The sequence below is a fragment of the Pinus tabuliformis genome, chromosome 1_2 (genome assembly GCF_031772625.1).
Source record: "Pinus tabuliformis cultivar Carrire ecotype Pingquan chromosome 1_2, CPIR1, whole genome shotgun sequence".
Taxonomy (NCBI): Eukaryota; Viridiplantae; Streptophyta; class Pinopsida; order Pinales; family Pinaceae; genus Pinus; species Pinus tabuliformis.
Genome location: NC_142298.1, coordinates 831,124,026 through 831,144,776, shown reverse-complemented (window position 1 = coordinate 831,144,776; position 20,751 = coordinate 831,124,026). Strand labels below are relative to the sequence as shown.

Here is a 20,751-nt window from a genome sequence, read left to right as displayed (position 1 = left end):
CACAGTGAAAGAACTATCCTCATATTCCTTATTTCATTTTTTAACGAGGTTGACACAAGACAAGGAACTATCCTCGAACCTTCTATCACAACTCATAAGAGGTCATGAAAGAGAGATCTGGTTCCAATGCCCCCAGTACATGATGTACAACATCACTATATTGATTGTTAGTTGAGTTAGGTATGGAATAGGTTGCCACATAATTAACCCGTGGCGTGGATGATACCATTGGTACAAAAGGACCATTTAAGGAAGATGGTTGACTAGGAGCCATGTTTGGATCGAAAAATGAACGCTGGTCAACAGTGACAGTTCTGCTTTCATGCGGGAAACAAATCACTTGAAAGAGTGTTGAAACAATAGCTCCCATGTCATAAACATAGTCAACGCAGGTCAAAGAGGAGCTAACTGCGCTGCAAAGCACTGGCTCTCACTAAAGATTGCGTTGATTTCAAAACTGATTAGTGCAGGTCAAAGAGGGCCAATCTGCATTGATCAGCGCAGACCAAAGAGGGAAAAACTGCACTGATTAAAATATTCCTTTGTTAATCAGCGCAGGTCAAAGAAGGCCTTAGTGCGCTGCAACGCACTGTCTCTAAGGCTAGCCTACGTTGATTCCTGTGAGGCCACTCAAGAGTCGTCTAACCTCAAATTTTGACCAAAATTCAATGCAAAAGGCTGAATTACAACAAGTATGTCAAGGTGTCTAAGGAGGTGGATAAGCTACTACAAGGGATAGGATCGTTCCCCAGCGGAGTCGCCAATTTGTTTCAGGCAAATTTAGTGTTTCTACAAATGCCTAACCCTCTAGACCTAGTAGCTAGTCTAGAAACAACAGACAAAGTAATTTGCTGCTTTTCCTATAATCAACAGATAAGAGAAGGAGGAAAAGAAACCAACCTGTAACTTTCGCTTGCTCCCTCTTTCCTTTGATCGATTTCGCCGCTCCTTTCCGTACTTAACTCGCTTGGAAAGTACCTACACACAAGCCGAGATAGAAACCCATCAAAGCATACAATAAAGATCTGTTAATTAAACATATCATAGAATCCAGAATATGATATACATCAAATAAGAACATGAATGGAAAAAGCTTTGAATTCTTTATTGATAAAAGGAAAGATTACAACCCATGAATGTTCATGCTTGATTAAGTGTCTTCCTTCCAGTTTCAATCCCTGCTCTCCTCATGAAGCAACAATTCAACATCATCACAATACTCTTACTAATCTCGTTCAAACAACATCTCCTTAGCTCAAGAAATTCCAACCTTGACCAGCCTTTGAATACTTGGTCAATTTATAGCTGAATGGAGGAGGTTAAGCCATTAATGACCCTCATGAATGCTTTGCCAAAATTGGGAGGTGGTTCCATGGAGGAAGGGATAATGGATTGAGGTTCATTCATCCTCTTCCTCATCCAAATGCGAGCTCAACCAACCTGGAAACTTCCAGAAGTATCCATTGGATGAGGAATCCAATGGATTCATTTAAAAAATTCGATGAATCTCGCTCAGCGTAGGTGAAACAAAGGCTAAGTGCGTTGTAGTGCACCCCGTCAGTGTAGTTTCTGCATTGCAATGCAACCTGATAGAAGGCTACCTGCGCTGATCTCCTTAGGGTCATTGTTTGGATGAATGGTGTCATGGAAACACTTGGGAGGCAAGCATGATGTAGGTTGACCTCATTAGGGAATGAAAACCACTGAATTAGGGATTGATGGACCCTAATAATATGGATCTGGATTTCGGGATTGATGTGCCCAAATTGACGTGTAACACTTGAATATACGCATGATGGGTGATAATAAGGTCTTGGAGATGCCAATTTCTCTTAAGTGTTTGGAATAAAGCCTCTCGAAAAACAAAACAAAAGCTTTTCGAAAGTCTAAAAACAATAGTAAACTTTTGAGGAGTGATGATGTCCTTGAGTGTAAGGATGTGATCGATAGTTTGGTGCTCAGGTTGAAAACTGACCTGTCCTCTAGCTCTGAGATGCCATTGCTCAAACTCCCTAGAGAACGTCAAGTGGAGAATTGTAGCATAGATCTTTGACAACATGTAACTTACCATGATCTTCCTATAATTATTGGGATTGGAGTTGGGTCTTGATTTGTGTATCCGGTGGCTGATGTGATGTGACCATGCTAATAGAAAACTAATATAGACCACATGGTTAAAGAGATCAAACAAGTAAAGAACTAGAGGGTAAAGACTGTGTTCAAAGAACTCTTTCTGGAAACCATCCTCATCTGTTGCTTTTTAATCATTGCGCAGATAACCCCTCTGATGTCCTTTTTTATGAATACGAAGCATGAAGAAGATGGAGATGTAACTTGAATCCAGGGTTGTCTAGGGATTTCATAGAGGGTGGAGATGTGTGAGAACAAGGAGCAAGGGTTAAGGTCTGATGGGAGGAGGGGGAGGGCAGAAGATTGTGTGCCAGAATTGTTTAGAAGGGTGAATAAAGGAGGTACAAAAGTTTCATCTCCTTTGAGAGACAAAGGTGCATTTTATGTAGTGGAGAAGATGATGATATGCGGCTTTGATGTTGGGGTAAGATGGGTGAGCATGGGTGAGTGCATATCGAAGCTGGGGGTGGAGGGCCTTGCATTCATTATCATACCAATGGTTCATTGGACAGGATTTTGTTTTTGGGGTGGTGTAAATGAGCTGCGTTTAGTGAGAGTAGGACTTGAGTGTTGCGTTCCAAATGATGGATGAGAGGCAAGTGTACTTGGTAGAAGTAGTGTCAAGTGAGGAGAATAACATCTCATAGGGGAGTATGTCGTGAAGGTGGGTAGAAAAGGGGTTTGGATCCCCCTCCTTGAAATAGAAAGTACTGTGGGGTGGGACTTGTGGGAGAGAGGGGTGTGGTAGGAGAAAGGGAAGGTGTGTTAGCCTGGAGAGAGAATGAAAGAAGAGTGTTGTATGCAAGGGGGGGATGGGGAGATAGTGAAGTGGCGAATAAAGGGGAGTAAGTTCTGGCAAGGGAGGATACAATGAACAACACTCGCCTCTCTGCCATGTGGGTGACATGTGAAGGGGTGAGAAGCAAGAAAATATGGGAGCCCATTCAAGATCCACAACTCATGAGACTCTTCGAGGCTTGTCAAATAAAGCCAATCAACAATGCTAGAGCTGATCGATAATAGAACTAGAGAAAAAGTACACAAACATGGTAAGGAACCACGCACAAAGATCACAGCAACAACAAGAGAGCAAAAAGTGTGTGGTGCTTGTAGACTAAACAATGATCAAGAAGATCATGATATGATGATTTACAAATAATTGGGGTGTGTACATATATACAACTCAAGAGTAGGGCATCCTCCCCAAGAAGGGTTATGAGCCCCCTTATAAGTTGATGAGGTTGGCATTAACCATAAACTAGTATCATAATAAATAAAGATAAGTTGGCCTTCACCACATACATTAATGTTATAATATAGTACACTGTAGCCATGGGTAGATTATACCTTCCTTGATCTTGCCATTCTAGGATTAATATATTTTGGGAAACATCTTTGAGCAAAAGTAGGAGGAACTCCCTCCATGGCTGGCATTTCAAGAGTTGGGTATTGAAATGTTGCCAACCTCTCCCATTGCCTTGACCATTCTTTTGTTGTATATAGTATATACTATAGATGAGGTGAGAGTCCTGATTGGCAAACCCACAACCAGAACAATTATTTTAAGTTTCAATTTGAACTATATCTTTTAAGCCCTATTCAGAGCTAGACAGGAAGAATCATAAAACCAAGAGTATCCTTTCATTGCAACTTCCTTTTCTACAACATTTCCAAAAATGGAGAGAAAACCCATTTGTAGTGGAGAAATCTTAACCTTACTAGTGGTAGCCTTGGCTGATGATTGATCCAAACCACGGCACCATTTTGGTGAGACAAGTCTCCGCGCTTCTGAAATATACAATTAGTGCCCTTCAATGTAACTCCTTGGAGTTGTCATTGATCCATTCCATTGGAATATAGAACCTTGATGATCTAGAGCAGGGGATGCATTTCTTCCTTCCTTTTCTGCCTCTTGCTTGTAAGCCTAAGAGCCTTTTGCCTTTATCTTCTTCCCCCATTTAAATCTCCATCTTCTTGCTCCATTTACATCTCTTGTATCCAATATCTAAATTATCACATGACAACAATAGTCAACACGTTGTGTCTAATGGAGTTTTCCAGGTAAATCTTAACTTTGCCTACTAGATAACTGCCAAATGCAAACAAAATTTGAGATATATCATTTAAGCCTGTGGCTTTCCAAGAAATAAAAAATAAAAGTTTGTGTTTGGGCATGTACTCATTCCTTTTCCTCGAGGCATTCTGAATTTTTATTTTAGGTTAGTTTCCATATTTTTCAAAGTAAAAAAAGGCACAGGGAACACCCACAAAGATATAATAAAATGTTATATATATTAGTGGAGTGAAGATATTGTTATAGTGTTCTCTTGTGCATAATTTGAGGATATTAGGAAGGATAAGGAAAAGTTGGCCCTTAAACATATTTTTTAATTTAGAAAAATCAATGTTGGAAACCAATGGGGTTTTCTTCATGTCAGACTGCATTTGGTCACTACCATTTTTTCACATGTTCCTTTAGATGCGGAATTTCCATGATTCTTACAACATAACAGCCTATCAAAATTCTTGTCATCTGCTTTCGATTGCGCAGATATAGGGAGTTGCTTTAGTACTTGCACTTTTGTATTTGCACTGGATCTACTCTTTTAGTCCCCATTGACTTACTTATGTGGTCAGTAATTGTACGTCAATAAAATTTTCTTCTCTGAAATGTATGAAGTAATTTCACTTTTTATTTTGTTTTTCTCTTTCACTCTATTGGCATTGACTGGCTGTTCTTATACACGAGGAACTTTCATTATAAGTGTTCAACATCAAAGTTCTTAAATCCCCATGTATTCATCTTCCATATGCTTGCATTTTTAATGATATGTAGTTAAATGTGCTTTACTCTACATACTGTGTATCTAGTAAACTCCACTGTCTGAAACTGTGTCTTAAGTAGTTGTGCTATGATATTTTAACTCAAAACATCTGAGCAGTTGTGTTTTTCATGGAAGATCTCTGTATGCCAAGCCTAAATTTGAAAAAATGGTGGGAATTGATAGCTTTCTTCATTTTTTCAGATAGTTGTATCTATTCATTTGTTTTTGGAAATTTCCTTCCACATCTATTTGAAGAATGTATTTATGTCATAGTCTGCATTCCTGAGATAAGGTATGCTGTTAGTCTTGCTGTCTTGGGATTCCAGGTTTATGCTGTTGACTTATAATTGCATTGTGGCTTTTTTTGATGCCAGGATTATTGGTTCTGCAACATATGTGGAATGCAGCCTGGGCGAGGATTTGGTATGTACAAATTACCATGATACTGGTTCCAAGTAGGATTTTCTTCTGTAATTTTTTATGGTTCACTTTTTAAGAACATTGTTTTAATAAAATATATATATTTTTTGATATTTTGTGAATCATTTTCAAGTAACATATATTCATCTTATATGGTTCTTAGGAGAGTTAGTCTCTAAAGGGACACAGTTTGAGATATCAGAATGATACAGAAAAGTATATATGAAAGATATGGATGAATGCTTACAGTTGGCATTGGCCAATGTTATCTGTTTGTATAGAGTTGAAGGCATGTATTACGGTGAAAGGTTGACTCATATTGTGACTAAATAATATAATAATTAATAATAATTATCTAAATAACTTCCTCCTATGTCATCCCTCTTTGAAATGCTTCATCCTCAAAGCAGTGGAAGAAATCTAAAGAGAAGATCATTGCAGCTGTAAACAACATTCTTGCATTGTGATTCCTACCTTGACATGTTATTGGACGGAACATCTTGAATTGTGATTCCAAGTGTGACTTTGATATTGAGAGCAAGTTGCATTGGAACTGCGATTGTTCAAAAGTGGCAGGATATAGTCCTTGTTCAAAACAATCTGAAAAGTTGATTAGTTGCTGTTGTTACCATATAGGATGTCTGTACATGTGATTCTTGATATCTTTTTTTTTGTAAGTAAGAAGATTATATTATATAACAAGTATAATACAAAAAACTGCAAAGGCAGTGTGAGCAGGGATGTACAATATTCCTGGGCTAATCGCCTGCTCAGAAGACGTGTTACAATTACACCAAAACGAGGCACACCACGCAGGGTGGCGATAGACAGAGCAAAACATTTCTAGACCACAGGAGCTACCGTGAGTCGATGGTAGAAGTATTAGCCGAGCAACAAACACAGACTAAAGCCGAGATAACAGAGTAAAAAGATAACAGAGAAGCCAGAGCGCGAGTCAGGAAAGGGGCTGACATGAAGACTTTAGAGGTAGTAATTACCCATCTGGGCGGTGGTATCCAAGCCACTGTTCTTGACTTGGCTGTCGATCCTCGCTTGCAGCTCTTCCAGGGATGCAGGCTGAAACGCTACAGAGGTCGATGGCTGAGCAGCGTAGTTCACGTTGGAAGTGGCAGGCTGCGCCACAGGAGCAGTGTTAATGGAGTTCTTGAGAAGCTGGATGAGCAGCATCATCAGACGGTTCTGGGTTTTGATCGATTCATTCACCGCTGTTAATTTGCTGTCCAGGGAGCTGTTGTAATCTGTGATCCTGGCCATCTGTTCTGTGGTGAGATTGACCTGAGTGGTGAGATTAACCTCTGTGACTGATTCCAGCGCTTTAGCAATTAAGGTTTTCATGCGCCAGCATTCCGCCTTGGTACGCACAAACTGTGTGGCCCTCTTCGCAGGCGTGCCGGGGTCTGTTACCCAGTTGACCTCAGCTGCGATCTCCAACTCCGAGCGACCGTCCTCCTCACGCTTTGCCTCAGCCTCCAATTCTGCCATTTTGCGCTTGATCCTGGTTGCAGTCCTGGTTTCGGAGCCACTTCTTGCTGCCTGAAGTTCCCTGTTAGCCGCCTTGCAGCGACTGCTCCCCTCTTTCATGGTGAACCTCTCGTGGCTTGCCCGAGTTGAACCAGAATTGTAGGCGGAACCACTCTCAACACAGACGTTAAGAACAATAAGGAGAACAGGGCAATTGCCCCTGTTTTTATAATGATAGTAGTGATGCTTCCTCAGGGGATCAGAGTAAATGCTTCTGATAGTGGTGGTACCTTGCTGGTAGGTGATCTGAGGAGTCGCACAAGCGGGCCTGTCCCTGGAGGAATTGGAGCTCATGATGTAACTGCAAGGTGGGCGAGCCAGGTGCCAAGTGTGTGGTAAAAACCTTCGCAAAGGGTGGTGGCGCGTGAGGGTGGGTATGCTCCCTGTGCTATCATGCCTGAAGCTGATCCTTCGGGCCTTGTACCACCGTCTTCCACTCAGAATTGCCATTAATGGTAGTGATTCCTTTCCATGCAAATCCTTTCCGTGCGTGCTAAAAGGACAGTGTTTGATGTGCCGGATCCCGTCGCTTAAATCGTTATGATCTCCAATCTGCAGGAGCTGTTGCCGCCGGGAGTACCACCGCCCCCTATGTTTAATCAGCCCGTTGGTGGTTTCAGGTTGACACTCCTTATCTGTCTTCTCGTGGTTTCGAGATTGTTGCCAAGTGCCATCCTCGGTTAAGGTTGGGTAGCCTGAGTAAGATCTTTCGCTGCCAGTTGTATGCATGCTTCCTTTATGGTTGGGTCGTCAAACTCCCGCGAGCATCTGTCAATGGCTATGTTGGGGTTGTCTGCTCCACAGTTTGCCAGATGGTCAGCAAGACCATTCGCTTTTCTTCTGGTTGTTTGAAAGATAAGACCCTTCATCCCCATAACTAGCTCAGCTATGTTTTCCGTTGCTTTGGCCAGCCTCCAATGTTTGGTCGCTTTGCTTATGGCCGTGCCTGTCTGTAGGCGTTTAGCCGCCAACATGTGATTCTTGATATCACTCCAGCTATATTAGTCAAATTTTTGGAAGTTGGTATCATGATCCTAGCCTTCAAAAGGCTGGGACATTGGTGGAGATTGTTGCAGCATCGGATGAAATGTGGCTTGTGTTGGTGTGCACCTGGTTCTCTCTTCATGGTGGTTCGTATTTGGTTGATGGAGCCTTGGGATTCTTGGCTTCATTTTGATACATTGGTTGGTGGTTTTGGGGCAGTCTTTGATTTTAGGTTGGCTTATGTTCTTCTGTGGATTGGAGTAGAGAAGAAGCGTGCTGTGAAGTGAACAAAGTTCCTTCTTCAGATTAATTACTGCAAAAGACTTGGAATATAAAAATATCCATGAGGATACAAATATTATATATTAAATGAGTGAATAAGAATGATGATACAATGAGAGTGAGAGGCTTGCTTATATACAAAGCAGGGGTCTCTTCATGGAGAGTCACGTCCCATTTAGACATGACTTTTGAACCTAATTACTAATTAACTAATAATTATTTATGGTTATTATCATTTACATTATTTCCTATATATTTATTCATAACATTGCCTTCTTCCTCAAAAAGCTTTTTCCTCAAAGCTTGTTGATGAAAAAGGCTTGATCTCTTTTTCAGTTTCAAATGTCTTCTCGTCTCGGAACAATCATCTTCGTCGCAAGTTGATATGATCTTCTAAGTGACAAACAAAACTGTCGCACTGAGAAGGGATCAGACCATCTTAGATTAATAAACTGTGGAATATTTTGATCACTGGAATTTTGTAACGACTTGTCATCATGGGACTGGATTGAGGTTACATCACTATTCTCTGGAACATTAGTTTGTTGTTTTTGGTCTGAATGGTCCCGATACGTAGCATGGTTGAGTTGTCTACTCTCATGATTCAGAGGTCGATAGGGAACTTTTTTGGTTTGACTTTCCCTGATTAAGTGTGGAAATTTTTTTATTTACTTCAGGGGACGACGTTGTTGAGTTGGTTACAAAACCTTCATTTGGGGTGTTTATCATCTGAACTGCAACATCTAAGTGCGTCTTTTTTTCAACTAGTTTGCATTCTTCTTGAGTTATGATATTCACTAGATCGATATTCGTTCCCTTATCTTCAACTTGGACTGTTACAACGGGAGATTTCGATGCTTCTTCTTGAGTAAATTGTTCTAACTTGTCTTGTAATGCTTCCTTATCATCCTTAAGTTTCTTAATTTGAGTGAGTAGATTTTCATTATGGTTTCCTAGATGTAACAGTTCTTTGGTTTCTGATTCATCAACTTTATTTTCAATGTTTTGACTTTTGAGTTTTTCATCTTTTAGTAGATCTATGATTTGTCCTAATAATTTTTTATTAAGGTTCTTTAAACACAATGTTTCCTCTTCTTGTTTTGATAAGTGCTTATTGAGTTCTTTCTTTGTGACCTTAGTCTTCTTCACTTGTGCAAGTAATTTTTCGACGTGGTCTTTGAGGCGAGATATTTCTTCATCCTTTTCCATTATTTCCTTGTAATGCATATCCACAAGATTTTTATGTTCGTGTTGTAGCACTTTTTTGTTTTGCTGAAGGTTGGGTATTTTGCCATTCTCTTGATCTTTTAGTTGCAATTTCTTGGTACATTGGGTTACATCGTTTTGTAGGAGTGATGATGGGCTTTCAACTTGTAATGTGGATTCTGTTTTCTTCATTTCCTTCTTAAAATCAGCTTGTCGTTGCTTATATATTGCCATTAATTGTTTCATATCTCTTGCTAATGATTATTTTTCTGTATCACTTAGACATTCGACTAAGGTAAAAGTTTTGTAATATTTTATGCAAACAACGTTTTGATTACTGAATGACTCTTGACAATTAAGGTTATCCTTCTGAACAAAAAGGACATTTTGAAAAGAAACCCATTTTTTTCTTCAAAACCTTCAAAACTTTATTATTCCTTCGGACTTTAGTATTAATCCTTAACGAATTCTCCTTTTATGTTTTTTGACTTGGAATTCCCCTTTGCTCTTCTTACTTCAACTTTCTTTTTGCTTTAGAACTTCTTCGTTCAGTAATCCTCTTTACAATATATTTTTCCTTTTTATAATGTATCTTACGATTTTTGTTTTTGTTTTTATTAATTATTACTTTTCAATTTCAGGAAATTCCCTTTATGAATCTTCTCCTTTACTTTTTAATAGCTTATACCTTTTAAAAAAAATTCGTTTTTTTTGTGGCTTCACTTAATTTAAAACACCCAAAAAAACAACTCTCAATCCGATTTTTGACTTGTCTTGAAACTTAGTCTTAGTAAATGATTATACACTTAGAATAGTCTTTTAAAGGTATTAAACCTCCAATAGTGCAAATCACTTAATTATTTGTTAACCGTTATGTGCATAAGCCAACCAATGTGTACCGTACAGACGTGATTGTAACTATTATGTGCTTAAACCAAACAACGCGTATTGTACCGTACCACTCTTACGTCCTCTCAGTGGTCAAATGACTACTCGGTTGTGCAGAGATTGATGGAAATAGTTCTTTATAGCAATGGCAATCTTGAGTGGAGTAGGCGATAAGGTGGCGATGGCTTGATCTGAGCGGATGGAATGGCAGCTAGCCAGCAATGGACGATAGTGATCGTTGTCGGGTGTATTGTGCATGGATGCTGGCAAATAGATAATGTGGTGGTGGCGAATGTGGCTATGGCTTCCACTGCGAAGATGGTGGCTTCCTACTACAGAATCGACCTAACACAGGATTTAGCCCCTGAAATTGGGTGTTCGAAGATGACACGACCTTGGCAAACCTCGACCTCCACTTGTACTTAATTCAGCCTCCCTGTATGGCTGCGCTGGCAGCTAGGTGGTTTCGGAACTGGCGGCAACACGTTTTTGTGAAGTTTTGTGGAAGCCCATCTGCTGTGTTGTCAACTATGTATAATAGCGGTTGGAAGAGCTAGTCGCAACACGGTTTTTTGTGAAGTTTTGTTTTGATATGTATATATATTTTTTAATACACACACACACACACACACACATATATATATATATATTTTAATTATAAATTGTGATTTATTTTATTTTACTTTTTTTTCATTACAGTTTTTTTTATATAAACTTTTGTTTTTTATAACTTTATTTTATTTTATTTGTATTATATTTTTTCTACTATATATATATATATATTTTTTGAATGGCCAAGGGCCTAGTAGCGAAACTGGCTAAATGGAGAACCTCCTACTTCTACTTCGTAGTGAAATGCTTGAGTCTTGACGGAACAATGTTGATAGAGTTTGATGGCTTAACGCTCGGATTAGACGTGGCTCTGATACCAAATGAAGCGAACAAAGTTCCTTCTTCAGATTAATTACTCCAGAAGACTTGCAATATAAAGATATCCATGAGGATACAAATATTATATATTAAATGTGTGAATAAGAATGATGATACAATGAGAGTGAGAGGCTTGCTTATATACCAAGTAGGTGTCTCTTCAAAGACATGACTCTCCAGCCTAATTACTAATTAACTAATCATTATTTATGGTTATTATCATTTACATTATTTCCTATATATTTATTGTTGTTGTTACCATATAGGATGTCTGTACATGTGATTCTTGCTATCACTCCAACTATTTAGTCAAATTTTTGGAAATTGGTATCATGATGCTAGCCTTCAAAAGGCTGGGACATTGGTGGAGATTGTTGCAGCATGGGATGAAATGTGGCTTGTGTTGGTGTGTACCTGGTTCTCTCTTCATGGTGGTTCGTATTTGATTGATGGAGCCTTGGGATTCTTGGCTTCATTTTGATACTTTGGTTGATGGTTTTAGGGTGGTCTTTGATTTTAGGGTGGCTTATGTTCTTCTGTTGATTGGAGTAGATAAGAAATGTTCTACTTATCTAAGTGCTAAGACTAGCAGAAGAACACAAAACACTGCGAATTTAGCATAACAACTAATCAACTTGTTGACATGTTTTTGGATGGAACATCTTGAATTGTGATTCCAAGTGTGACTTTGATATTAAGAGCAAGTTGTATTGGAATTGAGATTGTTCAAAAGTAGGCAGGATATAGTCCTTGTTCAAAACAGTGTTGAAAAGTTGATTAGTTGCCGTTGTTACCATATAAGATGGCTGTACATGTGATTCTTGGCATCACTCCAGCTATATTAGTCAGATTTTTGGAAGTTGGTATCATGATCCTAGCCTTCAAAAGGCCGGGACATTGGTGGAGATTGTTGCAGCGTGGGATGAGATGTGGCTTTTGTTGGTGTGTACCTGGTTCTCTCTTCGTGGTGGTTCACATTTGGTTGATGGAGCCTTGGGATTCTTGGCTTCATTTTGATACTTTGGTTGATGGTTTTCGGGTGGTTTTTGATTTTAGGATGGATTATGTTCTTCTGTTGATTGGAATAGAGAAGAAGTGTTCTTCTTGTCTAAGTGCTAAGACTAGTAGAAGAACACAAAAGACTTCCACTTTAGTATAATATTAATTTATTTAATATTTCCTAAAGTTGGACTTAAGAATAAGTAAAAGTGCCTAAGTTAACTTACAATTTAATCTTAGCCATTGATCACAATTTAACCTCAGGGGTTGATAAGGAGATTAGGTTTGAGATTGAAATTATAAGAGGATATAGTGTGAGCTAGTGGCAAGTCAGTGGAGCACAAATATTGTGTGTTAGGTCAGTGAAAGGAAGGTTGAGGGTTTCAACTGTTTGTTGTGTTTCAACATCTAGGAAAGAGAAATCGAGTAAGGATCAAATTTCCTCATCTTAGACAACCTTAGTGTAGCCTCTAGTTTGCACATGTGCGTAGGAAGAGAAGCCAATGTGTCCGTACTATTTACACTAGGCGCAAAAAGCCAGATTTGCGCAAGCTGTATGATAGATCTTAGTGTGTGAGAGGGAGATCGATTCATCTCAGAGCTAGTCATTTGTTTTCTTGTGATAGAAGGGAATTTTCTCCCTTGTTGTAATTCTCAAAAGAAAATCCTTTATTGATAAAAATAATAAAAGACACAATGCGTTGTAGGTTTTCCCAGGAGTTGGGGTTTCCTGGGTATTTCTTGTTTTCTATGGTTTGATGTGTTTGTCTTCTGATTTATTTTCTGCTGTGCATATTGAGTTAGAAAACTTAGTGTGTTTGTGATTTAAGTTTCCAGAATATCAACTGTTTATGTTTTTGGATTTTTGCACTTAGAAATCGCAAATCAATTTACTGTTTTGCTACATGAAACACACAAATTTTAGTTTTTCTAGGTCAAGCTTGCTTGGCTATTTGCTTGTTGGACCGTCTCCTGTAGCAAAACAATGACTCCTATAGCTGTTTGTAACCAACCTTACAAACTCACTCAGATTTGCAATAATTTCATGATCTGTCTTCTTTGATATATTACAACACTCCTGAAATCTTGATAATGGAACTTGGAGGTATAGAGACCTTGTAGATGCTTTTAATTGGTTTCCTCTAGAAACTTGTTTTATCACTGAACCAATAGAGGAGTTTGTGACTGCAAAGTATTATCATATATTAAAGTCTACATATATGATAATACTATAATAGTGATCAAGTGATAATGTTGATCACTATTATAGTATTATCATATATGTAGACTTGAGTCTTGTAGTGGGCCACTGGCCCCATAGTTTGTAGGCTTTGTTTTTGCACTCTAGAGGCCATTTAGAGCCTCATTGCATGTGTATTTTGTCGATGATATGTATTGCACTCGGTGCCATTTTGATATATTCACCTTTACATGGTATATAAATGAGCAATCTTTGCATATTTTGTCTCTATTGGCTCGGAATCATGGTTTTAAATCTTAAAAATAGTTTTTTCATTAAAAATTAATTATTTAATGTATTTTTCTAAAACCGGTTCGTTTAGACCAAACTAGTCTCGGTTAGACCGGTTCCGGTCGGTAAACCGATTCATTAGTTGGACCGGTTCGGTCACCGGTTCTGGTTTTAAAAACACTGGTTTTCATTTCATTGCAGGTAGTGTAGAAGTGTGCAAATGTGCCTTTCTTTGTTGCAAATAGCCTACAATTGTGTGCTAGTTTTCTTTCAACATGTTATTTCTTGCAGTTATAATTTGCCTGTAGCACAGACCAGTCAACTTGGTCTCTGTTCATCTAGCTTTCATTTTAGTATTTCCACTTACATAAAAATTAACAGAAGGAAGAGATAGTGCCTGCTGCACATATAGTGTCTGTTGAAGAATCTATGACAATTGTAGTTAGTGAGATTTTTCTTGACTTGATAGCTCTTTGTGAGGCTTTTTAATTTTCTCATTAGCACAATCTTCTCTTTGATATTATTAGAGTGTGTGTTTCTTATTTCGTCAAATAGCTATAAAAAACAAAGGGACAAGAACACAAGGTGTTGGCATTCTGCCAGGGCCAAAACCTCTCCCTCTTGGAGAGGAAAAGCCGCACATAATTCTTCTTATAGAAATTTCAATTGATGAACACCAAGACCATGCCCCTTGACTATCTATGCCACTCCAAGACCATGACCCTCAACTATCTATGCCACTCCAAGACCAAGACACCAATCCTCTTCTTTGTCACTGTTGAAATCATCTTCATCACTGCTGCTAAATTGAGGTCATCATTACAGTAGTACCATTGCTGCAACTTCATCTAGATGATTGCGACACTTTTACTGAGATCATCACCATGTAACTAGATCTTTATACTGGCCTTGTCTTCATCGAGATCACGACAATGTTTCCATGAGAGTATAGTTGTTACTTAGAATGTATACCAAGACAAAGAACATTACTGTAGGATCACCGAAGTTCTTATCATAATAGTTATGTCAAGAACGTGACTGTGTCTCTCTTACTGATGTCTTCACCAAGATTGTAACTATATTCTTCTTGCACCGAGATCACAATTATGCCGAGACTGTGAGAGAGTGTATCCCCTGTCATACCTATCTGAAAGTCATGGTATCTTACTCCAACCGAGACACTCTAATACTCCTTTATTCAAGATTCTTGTAATACTGAACTTGACCGAGATTTTTGAGAGGTATGCGAGATCTTTGAGACTATGATTACTTATTGTAATCACCACTGGAACTTTAGAGGCATCCACAATTCTTTCTTCTTGTAATGTGGATACTTTCCACGCCTATATATAGTAGTTAGGTTCCATAAATAAGCCAACATGACCACTTAAAGTGTCGTATCTCCTTTGTGAGCCGACTTGTCATTTATATTTATCTTGAGGCCGACATGACTGCCTTTCCTCATCGTTTTGATGGCAGACTTCTTTGTGCTTGTCTTTGGAGGATTATGCTTGTCTTGGAGGGCCTTTTAGACTAGTATATATATTTACACATATGCTCAAGAAGAGCTCTTTACATTTCTTTGACTCTTTGACTTTCCTAGACCTATGGAATGAGCAAGAAACTCATTCTTATAATTTACAAAAATAATATTTCTTTTTCTTGACAAGTACAAAGATCAAAGTTACATTTGTAAATACCAAACTTAGTTACACTTTCTTCAACAGTGTCGACCCCTCTTAAGATTACACAAACCCTAGGTTGACAATTAAAATTGAGACCCTTGGGAGTTGTAGTATTGTTGTTGCATTACTAAGGGCCATCTATTTTTGGTGCCATTGACGGGAAAATACATTCTTTTCTTTTATGGCTCGAAGAATTAGGGACATAACAGGAAATTCTTAGCAAAAACTCCCACTTCCAATAGCAACCAACCCTTTTCAACTAACTATGGGCCTACTGCCTTGTTCACAGTGACCTTTGAGGCCCTTTTTGGTGAGCAAACAAGGATCTTTGATGCACTTGCAAAAGGAGAAATACCTTCACACTCCCCACCAACACTATGGTTGAAGATATACAAGCATAAGTGTTCACATTCCCCATTAGAGAAACAAATGGAAAGGCCAGAATGAAAAACATTAACCCATCTGTCCTCCCACACTTCTATTGTTTGACTATTGAGGATCCTGACACTTTCATGACTGAGTTTTCTGTAGTATGCAAGACTTATGATTATACAACTAATGAGTAGAAGCTTAAATTGTTCTTGTCCACCCTTAAGGATGCAACCCTTCAATGGTTCATGAGCCTAGAAGGACATATCATTACTACATGGGAATAAATGCAATAATCCTTCAACAACAAATAGTGGGATTTTTGTAGAGCAAGGGATACTAGAAATGAGATATTCAGGATGATCCAAGGAAAAAATGTCCTTGGAAGATTTTGAGGTAAGATTCTAGCTTGAGCTATATAAGGTCACATAATTGCACATTGGATTCAGATTTCTTGAAGCTAGTTCTAGTACGAAGAGTCAGGGAAGATCTAATTGAAACACTTAACTTATTGTTGAATGGAGACTTATCAACTCACATATGATGATTTCAAAAGGGTATGCAAAAACCAAACAAGGGCTACTAGAAAAATAGGTAGAGCGAGAAAAAGCTCGATAAGTCCTTTTTCCTCCTCCCTAATTACTAAAAATTAGATAGGAGGTATGCTAGAGGATATGGAGATTGGCATATTACATACCTTTGCCATGCAGATGGACACCTTATAGGTCAGAAGAAAATAAAAGCAGAAAGTGCATTAACTATATTTTGCCCTCAATGCAGTAAAAAACATCCTAGGAATGAATGTCCTTTAAATATCATAGAAATATGCTCTATATGTGAGGAGAACCGTTCCGCTGATAAATGTACATCTTTGCTAGGTTTGAAGGCTGTGTACTAGGGAGTGGAAGGGAGCATGGAGCAGTTCCGCTTTGTCAACCAAAAGAGGCCACAAGCTCAAGGCAATTCCAACAAGGTATGAACTTCCCCTCTCCTTTTCAATGCTAATTGTAATGCTCATTATCAATCTTGGTGGCCCAACCACCTACCTTGATGCCATCTCCTCAACAATCACAAGCACCCCAAAACATTCCTCCAAAGCAACCACAAATCCCTGCTCAACCAAATCCAAATCCCAACAATAAGCAGGCTCAACTTGTCTACACTGGAGAAACTGTCTACCTAACTTAAGTTGTAGAAATCCAAGAAATCAACCTTAGGTTTGGGAAGGTCCTTTCAGATGTTCATCCACCTTCTCCAATAAAAAATCTTGAGAAAGAGGAGGATTCTATATCATAGGTCACCCAACCAAAGCCTTCCTATTCTAAAAGGTTGACAACCCACAAAGCACACACCCAGAAGAAGTTGAAATTTTGGGAGAACTGAAGAATCTATGTCATAATCCCTCTCCTTCTGGCCATCAAAGATGTTCCTATCTACAAGAACTTCATTAAAGAAGAATGTCTCAGAAGGCTTGGGAGAAAGAAAATGGATGCCCCTACTATTAATGTCATCGGGAAGCTAACTGATCTAATGCTTGGGAGAGTAATAATCCTCATGTACCTAGATCCTGGATGCCCAGTGGTAGATGTGCACATGAATGACATTGCAGTTCCAAACACTCTCATTGAATTGGGAGCTGCAATCAATGTCATGACCAAGGAAACCATGCTCAAACATGCACTCCAAGGATCTCTAAGAAAGACCTTTGTTGTGCTACAACTTGTGGATAGATCCACAGTAGCATTTGAAGGTATCATAGAAGATGTAATGGTCGCTATTGGTTCTTGGGAGTATCCCATCGAATTCCTTGTCCTACAGCCCAAGACCAAGTTTAATGGCTATTCATTCATCTTAGGAAGGGCATGGTTAGCCACTACTAATGCCTACATCAATTGTAGGATTGGAAACATGACCATTACCAATGGGCACCCAAGAAATAGCTTGTATTATACCCACCATATCAACCTCTTGTTGAGAATGACTTTCCTCCATGGGTTGAGGAAGAAGAAGACGATGACTCTTGCCTCTCACCATCATACCTTGTGTGTACATTAGAAACCACCCTTGGTAGCAGACAAATTGATGAAAATGATTTAATTGATAAATTTCTACAAACCAATATCATGCTGCCATGAATATTGATGGCTTAAATGAAGAATCGTCCATGGGGAAACTTAGTTATTCCCAAGATAGTTTATGGGCAGATTTGTTGGCTGCTGGTTCTAGACAAAACAATATATAAACAATATGTAATTGTTTTATTGAGCTCCTTTTGGATGACACCTTGTCAACAAATCTTTATCTTTGGTAGTGAATATCGACCCTGCCAAATTGATTTTTTTCAAATGATGAATGACTAGGTAGATTTTTATTTATCCTTTATAAGATGTTCAATATGATCCATTTAGTTTATTCATGGGAAAATTATTGGGAGTAAGTATTAACTTCCATTAAGAAATCATGCAATGCTATTGTAACTAAGGCAAAAATTATTGCATACAATGCAAGATAAAACATCAATATACATTCATCATTTATATGAAGAGAATTACAATATTTATCTTTTACCATTGGAGTTTTATGATTTGATTGAAATGGTTTGATTCACCTCATAGCACTAGGCAATCACAAGGAATGACACCCTTGAGTTGAGGGCATTGAAGCGACAAGCTATACTCAAGTTGTATCCCTTGCTTCACTGGGCAAAATAAATAGAAATGCTTAAAATATACTTATCTTCTACAATTGGAGTTTTATGAATTAATTAAAATTGGTTGTTGATTCACCTCGTAACACTGGTAGCTGATAATGAATGTTTTGGCGGGGCACAAAATTGACAAGCTATAGTGAAGTTCTATGGTTTGGTTCACTGGGTGATCACACTATCCGACAATGCATAGAATGCTTTAATGGTCAATCTTTTCACTAGAAACATTGAGATTTTAACAATGTAAAATATCTAGAGGGAAGTCACTATTGTTGTCACATTCTTTATCTAGCCCATCACGTAGTTTTGGGCTTAAAACTTAATTTTCTGTTCTAAGTCTAGTCCAGCTTGACCCTTCACATAGGCCCAACCTATGACCCACAATTGTGGGTTCCTTTATGTGTAAAACCTTGTCACACATAGTTAAAGGCTGGATCCTTCACATAATCCTAGTTCTTCCATGTAGCTTATAGCAATTAATTCTCACTCTAATAGTTCAATACATAGTGATTTGCCATCCTTGTCTAATACAGTTACAAAAGGACAAAATTGAGATAGGTGTTTGATTGTTTCTTTCTTATTGTGAAAAAGGCTGTTTAGGTTGTGGGCATCTCTTGGTATTTATGTGTTGCTCGAATGGAGGGTTGCCCAAATCATAGATAAAGGAAAAATGACTTTCTTTGGCTTAATATAATTTTGCAACGAAGAATGGAGTCAAAACAATCACAAGGATTTCTTAGATTGTATTTGTTGGACATTGTCTATTCACACATTCAAGATTTTTATGGAGCTCAATTAGTGATACCCATCAATAAGTTGTATTTGTTATATCCAATTCCATTTCTAGTCCTTCCACCTTGTAGATGATGAAGGCTTCGCCCTTTTGAGAAAGAAGTGTTTTGTGATTAACTCCTCCGCCCACACACTGATATGCCCATTAGTAGTGCCCAATCAAAACTTAGTTTTCAAGCACGATGAAAGGTTATACCAAAGAGATCTCCAACTTTGATAATACCTTTCGTGAAAGGCTAGTTGGCCAAGAATCAAACAATATTTACCCAAGATTTGCTATGAAATTGAAGTAGAGCGGCCTATTGTATTTAGTGGTCATCAAAATGTTGACAACGACATTTGGTCTAGAGATCCATTATCCACCCTTTTTAGCAATTCATTGTAGCACAACCTCCCAAAGAATCTTTGTTGAAGCTTGAAAGGCAAAGGGTCTTCCCTGAAACTTGAAAATTTGGCCAAGCTATAGCTAAGTTTAGCCCAAATTGTCAAGTCAAGAAGGTCATCTCGAGACAACTTATAGCACAACATTGTAGCCATTGGTCATCGTGAGACAACCTATAACACTACATTATAGCCATTTACAACTTGGAACCTACAGATTCATTGACAATTAATTCATTATGTCATCCATTGATTTGTGTTCCTTTATAATGGTTAATAAGTAGTCATCTTCAAAGTGGCAATTGATCATTTGTCCATCCAACCATAGGTTCAAGGAGGGGGATACCCTTGATGAGCACTTGAGTAATCTAAGGTCTATGTTGCCATGATGATTAAGATCAGGTCTAATGGGGCATCCTTGTCTAATTTGACCTAAACACATCAATCTCCTCCAACTTAACATAAGATTAGGTCTAATGGGGCATCCTTGTCTAATTGACCTAAACACATCAATCTCCTCCAACTTAGCATGATGAATAGAGGGATAGGTTGAGGCATATAATAAAATAATGTCTCTACAACCCAAATATAAAATTGGCGAAACCTTAGAGCTCAAAGCATTGTCAGGTCCATTCCACATGGCCATATTCATTTTTCAGATTCCATCTTAATAAAGAAATGCTTTCAAACCTAAGCAGTTGGGCACTTCCATTCCTTCTAGATAGGTACTTCATTATCTAAAACAAAATTGTGCTTAATCATGCTAGTTTTCTTTGGTCTAATTATTTGGGGTAAGATGTGGTGAATCTGGATGGCCAAAGATTCGACCAAATTATTCTAAAAGACACTAAGGAGGATTATTAGCCATCGACTAGTAATTAGCTTTGGATTACATTAGGAATGAAATTGATTAAGCCTCTATTTATGATTGCATCATTAAACTTTTTTAGTATATATAGATTGCTTACATGTACACATTGAGGAGGTTGAGCCCAACAAATTTCCATGTGGCCTAGAATTTATCAAATCTTGGTGACTTGTTATTAACCATCACTATTCAAGCTTTTGTCAAATCTAGCAAAGTCAACCTTGGGTCACATAATCAATCTTGCTTTGGAGACAACTTTTGAGGGACAAGTT

The 20,751-nt window shown here is 38.3% G+C and overlaps 1 protein-coding gene across 3 annotated transcripts in view; it reads left to right on the top strand.

The window, feature by feature from the left end:
- The window catches only part of LOC149208496 (uncharacterized), a 108,553-nt gene that overhangs the window by 50,893 nt on the left and 36,909 nt on the right, over positions 1–20,751 (top strand). For all 3 annotated transcript variants that reach the window (XM_089396091.1, XM_089396092.1, XM_089396090.1), the window contains one exon: positions 5,330–5,378. In XM_089396091.1, coding sequence (XP_089252217.1) covers positions 5,330–5,378 — 49 coding nt within the window. The remainder of the gene's footprint in view (positions 1–5,329; positions 5,379–20,751) is intronic.